At 36.4% G+C, this 13,285-nt stretch overlaps 1 protein-coding gene across 3 annotated transcripts in view; it reads left to right on the forward strand.

Annotated features, from left to right (window-relative positions):
* IFT140 (intraflagellar transport 140) overlaps nt 1-13,285 on the forward strand; it is a 209,010-nt gene that overhangs the window by 184,413 nt on the left and 11,312 nt on the right. For all 3 annotated transcript variants that reach the window (XM_074279619.1, XM_074279618.1, XM_074279621.1), the window contains 6 exons: nt 2,188-2,378; nt 3,243-3,338; nt 4,082-4,214; nt 4,367-4,510; nt 4,664-4,792; nt 7,632-7,814. In XM_074279619.1, coding sequence (XP_074135720.1) covers nt 2,188-2,378; nt 3,243-3,338; nt 4,082-4,214; nt 4,367-4,510; nt 4,664-4,792; nt 7,632-7,814 — 876 coding nt within the window. The remainder of the gene's footprint in view (nt 1-2,187; nt 2,379-3,242; nt 3,339-4,081; nt 4,215-4,366; nt 4,511-4,663; nt 4,793-7,631; nt 7,815-13,285) is intronic.

Raw genomic sequence — 13,285 nt, forward strand, 5'->3', positions numbered from 1 at the left:
GACATGAGGGATGGCAGGTGCTAATGCACTATTCTGAGCTGGGCTTGATGCAGGCAAGTTCCCTGGTATTGGGTTTGACATTGAAATAGCATGAGATACTCTGTAGATTATCTAATAGATGATTGACTTCGCCATAACCAGAGCAGTATATTCAATAAGGACACTGTCATATGTTATGTTGACTAAGCTGAGTATAGTTTTCCTACCTCTGAGTTGCTCATGGCAGTCCAGCAATAGTCAGCCAACATCAAAGAACACCTAGAATTCCATGTGGCTCTTTTGTACTCAGATGACCAAGAAGTGATGTCAGCAGTGTGAGCCTTTGTTTCCCTGAGCCAATTAAATTTTGACAGTGGTTTCAATATCTTTTTAACTACCTTAATTTGCACAGGTGGGTAGAGGTTAGGATCTTGCTCACATTTCATGAACAAAGGCAGAAAACTGCAGAAGAAGATCAGGAAGCAGCTAGTGATTCAGTTTGGCATTGATGGAAATCGGACATGAAGGTGAATGATAGCCATGAAACAGGTCTGGAAAAATGGTCTAGAGCCAGAGTGGGAAGGGCTTTTAATGTCAGTCTAAGTAATTTGTATTTTATTCGATAACACTGGGTTGTTCAGGCATTTTCAATTGTGCCCAACTCTTTATGGCCCCATTTAGGATTTTCTTGGCAGAGATATTGAAGTGGTTTGCCATTTTCTTCTTCAGCCCATTCTACCAATGAGTAAATTGAGGCAAATAGGTTTAAATGTCTGAGACTGGATTTGAAGATGTATCTTCCTGTCTTCAGGGCTGGCACTGTATCCACTGTGCTCTCTATATGCTGTAAGAAGCTAAAAATGGAACTTGAGTGAAGGAATGACAAGGCCAGACCTGTGCACTGGGTTGATATTTTGGCAGCTATGTAAAAGGATTGGAAAAGGTCAAGAAGATGAGTTAGCAGTTTGTTATAGTAGGCTAGATAGATATAATAAGAATAAATGCAAGGTTACCTGGTAAGTTATTTGAATAATCTTTGAGATGCCCCCTTAGAAATCAGTAGAGGAAGAGAGGATTAAAAAGAAGGGAGAAAAAACGTGACAGTGAACTTCATATATTTTGAATAAAAAGACGTAGGATAGAAAGACAGAGTTAACACTTAAAAAGTGGTCAGGTGGACTTTGGGAAAGTTGTTTTTTAAATGCATTGGGATTAATTCACGGCTGAGTCACTTATTTCCCACAGCATCTTGTTTTTAAAATATTGTTACATTAGGCTTAGGTTTTAAGTTTATGTTTGACCTGTTGTGAGTATTCTCTAAATATCTATTTGTGGCAGATCTTTTTACTAGAAGCAATTCTATCAATAACCAGATTGAGTATATTTCTGTTTTTAAGTATTTTGAATTTTTTCTCTGCATTTCCATTCGGTCTGTTTGTTATAGATTCCTTCAGGGAAAAGACTATCTTTATTTCTTCAGCCTAGAGTTCAGAACATGTTATTAACTGACTGTTCAGTAACTGATTTTTGAGTATCTGATGTGTCTAGCATAATAGTAGGTAGAGTTTTTCAGCTCCTCAAGGGATAGAATTAACAGACTGATCTATGTATTCAAACCATATAACTTTCCCACCTTTGTATCCCAGGAATCTTCTTTTACATACAGTTATTATTACACTGCATACTGCTCAAGGTCTTCTTAATATTTTTTAGGTAGCAAATGTGCTGTCTTTTGGAAACAGCCCCAATCCTGAATATCCTGCTGGTTAAAAGGAGATTTCTTTTTTTTTTTCTTTCTTTTTTTAAACCGTTTTTATTTACCAGATCTATGCATGGGTAATTTTACAACATTGACAATTGCCAAACCATTTGTTCCAATTTTTCCCTTCCTTCCCCCCCACCCCAGATGGCAGGTCGACCAATACATGTTAAATATGTATAAGTATAAATTAACTACAATATATGTATACACGAACAAAAAGAATCGGACTTTGAAATGGTGTACATTTAGCCTGTGAAGGAAATCCAAAATGCAGGCAGACAAAATTAGAGGGATTGGAAATTCTATGTAGTGGTTCACAGTCATCTCCCAGAGTTCTTTTGCTGAGTGTAGCTGGTAGGAATCTTCTTATGTAGGATAACTTAGGAAATTTGCCTCTCCTTCTTGATTACATGTTTCCCTCTCTTTCTTTACTTCTTCCTCTCCAGGAAGATGCAGAGTATCTGTACAAAAAATGCAAACGTTATGACTTACTGAACAAATTCTACCAGGCTTCAGACCAGTGGCAGAAAGCTGTGGAAATAGCCGAGACCCATGACAGAGTTCACCTCCGTACCACTTATTACAACTATGCCAAACACTTAGAGGCCACAGCAGACTGCAACCTGGCACTGAACTAGTAAGTGATGGAGGGCAAGAGGGGAGCATACAAAGGAATATGGGTGCCCTGGCTCTTCCTTAAACTAATTCTAGAAATTTTTTTTGCACTTAGCTAATTTAATAGTTTTGGGCTTCCACCTCTCTTTTTGTGTCCTTATAAGATAAACCTCTCAAAAAATGATCAAGGAATGATGTCCAAATGTACAGACACCATAAGCTAAGATCCCAAGACAGAAGCACTACAGAAGAATTTGTTAGTTCATGTAGAAAGCTAATTATACTTTCTGCCTTTAAAACAACACACACACCATTTAGCTTTGATATTCCAGGAGCTTCAAGAGAATTAATAGACAGGTTCTTTTTTTTTTCCATTTTAACAAATGATATGATTTGGTTTTCATATAGACCAGATACACAGCTGTCCATCTTTTTATGAATCGCTCTGAGAGTGATTAAAGCCATAGAATTAACATATTAGTTTAATTGCTTTATCATTTGGGGGGCTTGATTGGGATATTTTTTGGTAAGAAAACCTGCCCACTTTGGAGAACATAATTTTTATAGTGTTTATCCAAGCTCAGAAAGATATTCTCCTCCTCCAGAAGGAGAACAGCTCATTTCCAAATGGGTTTCTTCCAAATATGATTTGTTTCACTGCCATTTGTAAGTCATGACAATTATAAATAGTATGCCTGGCACTGTAACAAGATGTGCCCAAATATATATAGTCATTGACTTGACAGCCCAAAAAATCCATACAAAGCTACAGACCTAAGTACCAACATTCAACCATACAAAATAAAATCTTGTAATGGATAGAAAATACTTTAAAATGCTGCTTACATGTATCAGTCTTACTCTTTTATTATTATTTTATAAACAGCTATGAGAAGTCAGACACACACAGGTTTGAGGTGCCAAGGATGCTATCAGAAGATCTACAGTCTTTGGAGATTTATATCAATAAAATGAAAGATAAGTAAGTCCTGTTGCTGGCCTGGCCCTGGAGGTTTGGATTTTGAGAAAACAGAAATGTTTCTAACATGATTGAAGTTGTTTTAGAAGCTGTTTTCTTTGTCATTGAGATTTGAATCTAATTTCTGGATTTGATCCTGGTATGCAAAGAAATTATGAAGAGCATATAGAATTGACTCTGGGAGACTTGGAAGTTGTTTTTTTCCATATCATAAGTCTGTGAATGGATCTAATTAGAGTTTCTTGTACATAAGGTTTTCTTTTCAAATGAGATTTTTCTCAGGATATTAGGAACATTCTCATCCATATTTCATATTATTTCCTAAATGAGTCATTTGCTATCTAAAACATTTTTGGAGGTAACAACATGAAGAACAGTCAGAAATTGATCCAGAAATGTGGCCTCTAACAAAAACAGTAATTATTGAGAAAAAGGCCCATTTTTTCTTCCATGCCTTCTAATATCTTTCTTCATTGTCACCTATAATACTCCATAGATGACAGTGTGACTCCTCAGTAATAAAGATAAACCCCTAAAGAACAGAATGTGAACTTATATTTCTTTATCTGACATCTGGTGACCCATATTTTGAAGTGATGAAATCTCCCCTAATTATGGGAAATTAAAGCTAGTGTTTTTTGAAGCATTAAGTTGGAAGCCTAGGCGAGGCTTCACATGAGGCTGGGAGACAGAACAAGGTCATATCAACAGGAACATGCAAAATATGATCTTATTGTGCTTTGTAGGAGCCTGTGGAAGTGGTGGGCCCAGTACTTAGAAAGCCAAGCAGACATGGACGCAGCACTACGGTATTATGAATTGGCTCAGGATTATTTCTCTCTTGTTCGTATTTATTGCTTCCAAGGTAACATTCAAAAGGTAAGATCACTTTAAAAAAATTTTTTTAATTTTTAAAAAATTTGGTAAGATCACTTTTGAAAGATACATAATAGCTGGGCGAGGGAAATCTTTGTCCTGTTTAGGCAAAAAAAGCAAGACCAGCCCAAATTTAATGGGAATTTCTTTTTTAGGCTGCTGAAATAGCCAATGAAACAGGGAACTGGGCAGCATCATATCATCTGGCCCGTCAGTACGAAAGTCAAGAGGAAATCAAACAGGCCGTCCATTTCTACACAAGGGCTCAGGCCTTTAATAATGCCATTCGTTTATGTAAGGTAGGTTTCAAGTACTTGGCCAGAGCAGAGACTCTTTCAGAAACATTTTTAGAGCAGTGTAGATGTACCATTAGAAGATCACCTTCTACAGAGAAGCTAGAATATATTGGTAAAGAAACTTTACTCAGAAACTTATCTTTCTCTTCTTCCCAGGAAAACAACTTAGATGACCAGCTAATGAATTTGGCTTTGTTGAGTTCCCCAGAAGATATGATTGAAGCAGCACGATATTATGAGGAGAAGGGAGAACAAATGGACAGAGCAGTCATGTTATATCACAAGGTAAATAGGGGTACTATCCATTATTGAATTTGTAATTTGAAGAATATTGACTTCTGATATGTTCAGAGGATTTGAGTTCATTTTAGGTTCTTCAGATGTCAGTAGAGCCTTAACTAAAGTTGGGTTCTGTGGCCAAAACATTTGTTTTCACCCGAGTTGAAAAAAAGATTGATGGATGAAAATACTCTGACCATTTTCCTTCTTTTGGGAGTATCCACACCTCAGTCAGTTCCCCTGATCTCTCCCCACACTCTATCCCTCATGCTTCACAGTGGCTTCCCTAGTTTCCAATTCTTATGTGGACTGGAGTAGTTATAGCTAGATGGTTTTTAGGTCTGTAGAGTTGGAGGGGCTTTAATTGATGTTTATATTTCAATATAATTGATATTCTTTTCAATCTTATATAGTTTATGAGGGCTGACTGTCAGAGGTATCAATGTCCAAAAAAAAAAAAAAGATTAAGAACCCATGCTCTGTTTAATGAAAACTTATCATTCTATCTATCTCTGATTTTTCTCTCCTAAACCTATTCTTCATTCCCACCATGATCTTGTGTCTCCCTATACTCCATTCACTTTTTAAATCTCCACCCTTTAACTAACCAGTTCATCTAACTCCACTGTCCTCTATTCTCAAATCCTTGTATCCTTATCCTATCAATACAAGTAACTATCAAACCTCACCCCTGAACTTCTCCAACCATTTGCTTCTATTTCTATTCATGTGCTGCAAAATAGAGCCATGAAACCAAGTTGACCAGACCTACCACACATTTACATTATTTAATAGCTCTTCTCACTTGCAGAAAGGCAATCCTTTCACTTTACCTAATGATTCTCCATCTTTCTTCTCAAAGATGTGCCAATGCTTTTCTTCTCCTTATATTTCTCATTGTTCCCTTTCTTTCCACCCTCTCTGCTAGGGACCTCACTACATTCTTTATTGAAAAAAGAGGCCATTTGCTGTGAGCTCTCTCATCTTTTCATCTCAAAAATCCTTAACATCATCTACTTAGTCCTTTTCTGCAAGATCTGACAAGGTCAAACCCATCTACATTTGTCCTTGATTCCATCTCAATTTTGTTTAATAAATTACCTCCCCTTAAACATTCCCTCTCTACTCTTAAGTCCCTGAAAAAAAAACAAAAAACCTAAACTCATTGCCTTCCCTTCCTTACTTTCTCTCTTTTCACTTCTTTGCTTCCTGGCTTCCAAATTCATTACTCATCCAAAACTATTCTCTCTAATATTACAATTGTTCTTCCACTTGCCAAATTCAATTCCTCAATCTTTCTGCAGTATCTTTTACTGTTGAACATCCTTTTTTTTTTCAGGGTACTTTCTCTTCTGGTGTGTGTGTGTGTGTGTGTGTCTGTGTCTGTGTCTGTGTCTGTGTCTGTGTGTGTAATACTATTTCCTCCTGGTTCTCCTCAATCTCATTCTTTCTCGATCTCTTCTGCTGACTAATCATATTATATGTCTCTCTCTAGTCCCTCACTTGATGATCTCATAGCTCCTAGGGCATACATATACTCTCTATATTGATGACTCCCAGATCTTTATATCTAGCCCTAGTCTCTCTCCTAAGGTTTAGTTCCATATTACCAGCTGTCTATATAAAAATGAATCCCATGGAAAATGCCATCCACATCCAGAGAGAAAACTATGGAGACTGAATATAGTATTTTCATTTTCTGTTTTCTTTCTCACAGTTTTTTTTCCCCTTTTGGTCTGATTTTTCTTGTATGAACATGACAAATATGGAAATGTTTAAAAGAATTGCACATATTTAAAGCTATATCAGATGGCATGTTATCTTGAGGACGGGGGAAAGAGAGAGAGGGAGAACAATTTGGAACACAAAAGCAAATATTTAAAACTATTCTTATATGTATTTGGAAAATTAAAAAATTTTTCAATAGTATTTTATTTTAAAATAAATTCCAAAGACAGATGTCAACAGACTCAACATGTCTGGAACAGAGCTCAGTTTCTTCTGTTCCAAATCTACCTCTATTCCAAACTCCCTATTTTCCCTCAAGGGAGAACTTGCCCTTTCAGTCACTGAAATTGACAATCCTCATTATCATCCTTGATTCCTCATTCTCTCCTCACTCCACAGACAAATGGATGCCAAATCTTATTTATCCTTCTTTGTTCTACCTTCTCTCTATTCCCACAGCTACCCTTGTTGTTTGGATTCTTACATCTTTCCCTTGGATCATTAGTTACCTGTTGGATGCCCCCCCCCCCGCAAGTCTTTCCCCACTCTAATCGATCCTCTACACAGTGGCCAGAGTGATCTGACTGTATCATTTCTATACTCCTGCAGCTTCTTGTGGCATTAAATAGAAACTGCTGTTTGGTCTTGAAAAAGCCTTTCATAACCTGTCCCCTTCTCACCTTTGAACCTAATAATATAATTCTTCTCTTCCCATACTCTAAAAAGACTAACCTTCTTGCTGTTTCTCCAGGCACTCCATCCTTATCTCAGCACTTCCCCCTGGATGTGCCCCTTCTCTAGAATGATCTCTCCTCTGCCTCAAAAGCCTGCTCTTTCTTCTAGGCTCTGTTCAAGTAGTTCCTGATCCCCTGATGGCCAACATCCTTGCTCCTTAAACCACCTTGTATTTATTTTGAATTTATTCTGAATGGTTAAATGGGTAGAAACAGGACACACACACCCAAACATTATTTTCCCTAATAGATTGGGAGGTCCTTGAAGGCAGATTTTTAAAATTTTTGTCTTTGTATCTCCAGTACCTTACACATAGTGACCACTATAAATACTTCCTGGGTGCTTAGAATTCCAGCTCAAAGGACTATCTTGTTTTCTGTAGGCTGGCCACTTTTCTAAGGCCTTGGAATTGGCATTTGCCACCCAGCAATTTGTGGCTCTGCAGCTGATTGCCGAGGATTTGGATGAGAAGTCAGACCCAGCTCTTCTAGCTCGCTGTTCTGACTTCTTCATTGAGCACAGTCAATATGAGAAAGCAGTAGAACTGTTGTTGGCAGCCAAGAAGGTAAGTACCTTCATTCTATCCCCTTCTATGCCCCCAGATATGATGAGAGAACAGAAAGAGGAAGGGGTGCCATTATTTAAAAGACTCCCTTTATCCTTAGCTTCTGTCCATAAGTCACATTTTAGACTCCTATTTCATCCTTTTTACTCCACAATCAAAAGGTACTCTAACTTATTGAAACTAAGGAACAAATTTTCTCATGTGGCTACCATTCAAAGAAGTAGTTGGGTAGACCCCATCCTAAAGGTACAAAGAGGAACAGAAAAGAAATTCTCTTTGTCTTAGTGTTACTGGGATTCATTACTGCAGCTGTAAGCAAATGTACTTTATAGTCATGGCCTCACATGGTAGCCAGTAAGTTATAAGAATTCTTTTCTTTTTGTAAATTCTTTACAAGTGGAAAAAAAAAATTCCACAGACATTATATGGTTTCTTAAATATACTTAGCTTATGCATGTTGAAAAAAATTCTATTTCTCCCATCCATACTGAAAATAACTCACAAACTGATACCTTTGTCTTTCTAGCTTCTGATATGTTCATTTTCTGTTTTTCATCCACTTTTGTGCAATTTGGATCTCTTCTCCTCTTTTGAGAGGCTATTTCACCAGGTATTTTATTTGATAACATTCAAATCCATATCCTTAACTTCAGAATGGAAGTAAAAGATAACATTGCTTTCATTTTCCTCCAGTGAAAATTAGGTTGCTTTCCCATGTTAGGTGCCAGATATGGCATGTTGTCAGATATTCTCCATTGCTACCTCGGTGGTATCCACAACTTTCACCTATCCCTAGGAAGCCCTCCGAGACATTAATATTAATCACCACCTAAGCAACTAACAGAACCCACTCTTTTTTTAAAATTAATTTTATAATTATAAATTTTTGACAGTACATATGCATGAGTAATTTTTTTTTTACAACATTATCCCTTGTATTCATTTTTCCAAATTTTCCCCTCCCTTCCTCTACTCCTTCCCTAGATGACAGGCAATCCCATACATATTAATTGTGTTACAGTATAACCTAGATACAATATATGTGTGTAAAACCAATTTTCTTGTTGCATGGTAAGAAGTGGATTCCGAAGGTATAAGTAACCTGGGTAGAAAGATAGTAGTGCAAACAATTTACATTAAATTCCCAGTGTTTCTTCTCTGGGTGTAGCTGTTTCTATCCATCATTGATCAACTGGAAGTGAGTTGGATCTTCTTTATGTTGAAGATATCCACTTCAATCAGAATATATCCTCATACAGTATTGTTGTTGAAGTGTATAGTGATCTCCTGGTTCTGCTCATTTCTCAGCATCAGTTGATATAAGTCTTTCCAAGCCTCTCTGTTTTCATCCTGCTGGTCATTTCTTACAGAACAATAATATTCCATAACATTCATATACCATAATTTACCCAGCTATTCTCCAATTGATGGGCATCCATTCATTTTCCAGTTTCTAGCCACTACAAAAAGAGCTGCCACAAACATTTTGGCACATACGGGTCCCTTTCCCATCTTTAGTATTTCTTTGGGATATAAGCCCAGTAGTAGCACTCCTAGATCAAAGGGACAGTTTGATAACTTTTTGGGCATAGTTCCAAATTGCTCTCCAGAATGGCTGGATTCTTTCACAACTCCACCAACAATGTATCAGTGCCCCAGTTTTCCCACATCCCCTCCAACATTCATCATTATCTTTTCCTGTCATCTTAGCCCATCTGACAGGTGTGTAGTGGTATCTCAGAGTTGTCTTAACTTGCATTTCTCTGATCAGTAGAGATTTGGAACACTCTTTTATATGAGTGGATATAGTTTCAATTTCATCATCTGAAAATTGTTCATATCCTTTGACCATTTATCAACTGGAGAATGGTTTGATTTCTTACAAATTAGAGTCAGTTCTCTATATATTTTGGAAATGAGGCCTTTATCAGAACCTTTAAATGTAAAAATATTTTCCCAATTTGTACTTCCCTTCTAATCTTTTTTACATTAGTTTTGTTTGTACAAAAGCTTTTTAATTTGATGTAATCAAAATCTTCTATTTTGTGATCAATAATGATCTCTAGTTCTCCTCTGGTCATAAATTCCTTCCTCCTCCACAAGTCTGAGAGGTAGACTATTTTCTGTTTCTCTAATCTATTTATTATCTCATTCTTTATGCCTAAATCATGGACCCATTTTGATCTTATCTTGGTATATGGTGTTAAGTGTGGGTCCATATCTAATTTCTTCCATACTGATTTCCAGTTTTCCCAACAGGTTTTTTCAAATAATGAATTTTTATCCCTAATGTTGGTATCTTTGGGTTTGTCAAACACTAGATTGCTATAGATTTACCCTTTTTTGTCCTTTGTATCTAATCTGTTCCACTGATCGATCAGTCTATTTCTTAGCCAATACCAAATGGTTTTGGTGACTGCTGCTATGTTATATAGCTTTAGATCAGGTACAGCTAGACCACCTTCATCTGACTTTTTTTTCATTAATTCCCTTGAAATTTTCGACCTTTTATTCTTCCATATTAATTTTGTTATTTTTTCTAGGTCATTAAAATAGTTTCTTAGGAGTCTGATTGGTATAGCACTAAATAAATAAATTAGTTTGGGGAGTATCATCATCTTGATTATATTCGCATTCGCTCGGCCTATCCAAGAGCACTTAATGTCTTTCCAATTATTTAAATCTGACTTTATTTTTGTGGCAAATGTTTTGTAATTTTGCTCATATAATTCCAACTTTTCTTTGGTAGATGGATTCCCAAATATTTTATACTCTCAACAGTTGTTTTGAATGGAATTTCTCTTTGTATCTCTTGCTGTTGCATTTTGTTGGTGATATATAAAAATGCTGAGGATTTATGTGGATTTATTTTGTATCCAGCAACTTTGCTAAAGTTGGAAATTATTTCTAATAACTTTTTATTAGAATCTCTGGGGTTCTCTAAGTATACCATCATATAATCTGCAAAGAGTGACAGTTTGATTTCCTCATTTCCTACACTTATTCCTTTCATCTCTTTCTCGACTCTTATTGGCGAGGCTAGCATTTCTAATACAATATTGAATAGTAATGGTAATAGTGGGCAACCTTGTTTCACTCCTGATCTTACTGGGAAAGGTTCCAGTTTATCTCCTCCTCCAAAGATCTCTATCATACCTAGTTTTTCTAATGTTCTATTTACCTCTTTAATTTCTTTATTTGTTTTGTGGTTTGATTTATCTAATTCTAAGAGTGCAAGGTTGAGATCTCCCACTATTATATAGTTTTAATGTCTATTTCTTCTTGCAACTCTCTTAACTTCTCCTTTAGGAAGTTAGATGCTATACCACTTGGTGCCTATATGTTTAGTATTGATATGGCTTCATTGTCTATGCTACCTTTTAGCAGGATATAGTTTCCTTCCTTATCTCTTTTAATTAGATCAATTTCTGCTTTTGTTTGATCTGAGATAAGGATGGCTACCCCTGCTTTTTTGGCTTCACCTGAAGCATAATAGATTCTGCTCCAGCCTTTTACCTTTACTCTATATGTATCTCCCTGCTTTGGTTCCTGCAAATAACATATTGTAGGGTTCTGACTTTTGATCCAGTCTGCTGTCCGCCTCTGTTTAATGGAAGAGTTCATCCCATTCACATTTACAGTTAAAATTACTAATTCTGTATTTCCTGCCACCATATTATCTTCTTATTATGCTTTTTTCCCCCTTGAACCCCTTCCCCAGTATTGAATTTATGGACCCCACTTGTGACGTGCAGCCCTCCCTTTTTAGTATCCCTCCCCCCTCCTTTTAAGTCCCTTCCCCTTTCTTGTACCCTTCTCTTATTCCTCTTTTCCTTTTCCCTTTTCCTCTCCCCCCTTTTAATGAGATGAGAGAGAATTATCTGAAAAACAAATATGTCAATTATTTACTCTTTGAGCCTACTCTGATGAGAGTAAGATTCACACAATGTTTACCCCCTCTCTAAATTCCCTCAGATGTGGTAGATTTTCTATGTCTCTTCCTGGGATGTAGTTTGCCTCTTTTTATTTCTCCTTCCCCTTTTTCTGATACTATCCCCTTCCCTTTACTACTTCCTTTTTTTTTTTTTTGTTATATCAGTAAAATCAAATTATACATGCGGACTTTCTGTATATCCACAACAGAGATACAGTTCTCAAGAGTTCTTTTTACCTTTTTCTGCTTCTTGAGTCTTGTGGATGTGGATCTGTTTAAGTCTGGTTTTTTTCTTAGAAACAAATGGAATTCCTCTGTTTCATTAAATGTACATCTTCTTCCATGGAAGAAAATGCTAAACTTAGCTGGGGTAGTTTATTCTTGGCTGCAGTCCAAGTTCTTTTGCCTTTTGGAATATCAGATTCCAGATCCTTCGATCCTTTAATGTGGAAGCAGCCAGATCTTGCATGACCCTTATTGTGGTACCTTGATAATTGAATTGTTTTTTCCTAGCTGCTTGAAGTATTTTTTCCTTAGTTTGGTAGTTCTGCAGCTTAGCCACAATGTTCCGTGGAGTTCTTTTTTTAGGGTCTTTTTCAGAAGGTGTTCGATGAATTCTTTCAACGCCTATTTTCCCTTCTGTTTCTATTATCTCTAGACAGTTCTCTTTGATGATTTCCTGTAAAATAGAATCTGGGATCTTTTTTTTTTTTTTTTCATAATTTTTGGGAAGTCCAATGATCCTCAGATTATCTCTCCTAGATCTATTTTCCAGGTCTATAGATTTTCCCAGTAAATATTTGATGTTATTCTCCAGCTTTTCATTTTTTTTTTGTTTTGTTTGACTGATTCTTGGTTTCTCAATGAATTATTCATTTCTATTTGTTCAGTCCTGATTTTTATGAGTTATTTTCTTCATTCACATTTTTAGTTGTTTTTGTATATGTCCAAGTGAGTTTTTAAATGAATTATTTTGTTCTGTTGAATTTTTTTCCATTTCACTAAATTTTTTTTTGTATGTGTTATTTTCTTTTTCCAAATCACAAATCCTAATTTCTTGGGAATTTTTTATCTTTTTCAATTCAGAAATCCTACTTTCCTGTGATTTTTTAACCTTTTCTAATTCACAAATTTTGTTTCCCTGAATCTCCTGTGAATTCTTTATTTTTTCCAACTCCAATTTCAGAACGTTGTTATTCTCTATCATAGCTTCTCTTTCCTTTCCCCATTTTTTTTCAAACTCTCTTAACTTTTTAATAGTCTCTTCTAGGAGAGAGTTATGTGATGGGGGGCAGGTATTGTTCCCCTTTAGGCTGTTATTTGCAGACTCTCTGCTGTTAGCCTCGTTGGGGTTGGATACCCTCTCTTTCTCTGTATAGAAGGTGTCAATCGTTCTCTTCAATTTCTTACTCATGTTAAAACTCTGTAGGGGTCTGCCCCTTGGGTAGGAAATTTACCAGCTTCCTTTCAGATAGGATGGAAAGGAGCAAAATTTTGACTGGGCTATGAGAGAGCTCTGGAAGAGAGTTCCCCTCCC

This window comes from Sminthopsis crassicaudata, chromosome 1 (genome assembly GCF_048593235.1).
Source record: "Sminthopsis crassicaudata isolate SCR6 chromosome 1, ASM4859323v1, whole genome shotgun sequence".
Classification (NCBI taxonomy): domain Eukaryota; kingdom Metazoa; phylum Chordata; class Mammalia; order Dasyuromorphia; family Dasyuridae; genus Sminthopsis; species Sminthopsis crassicaudata.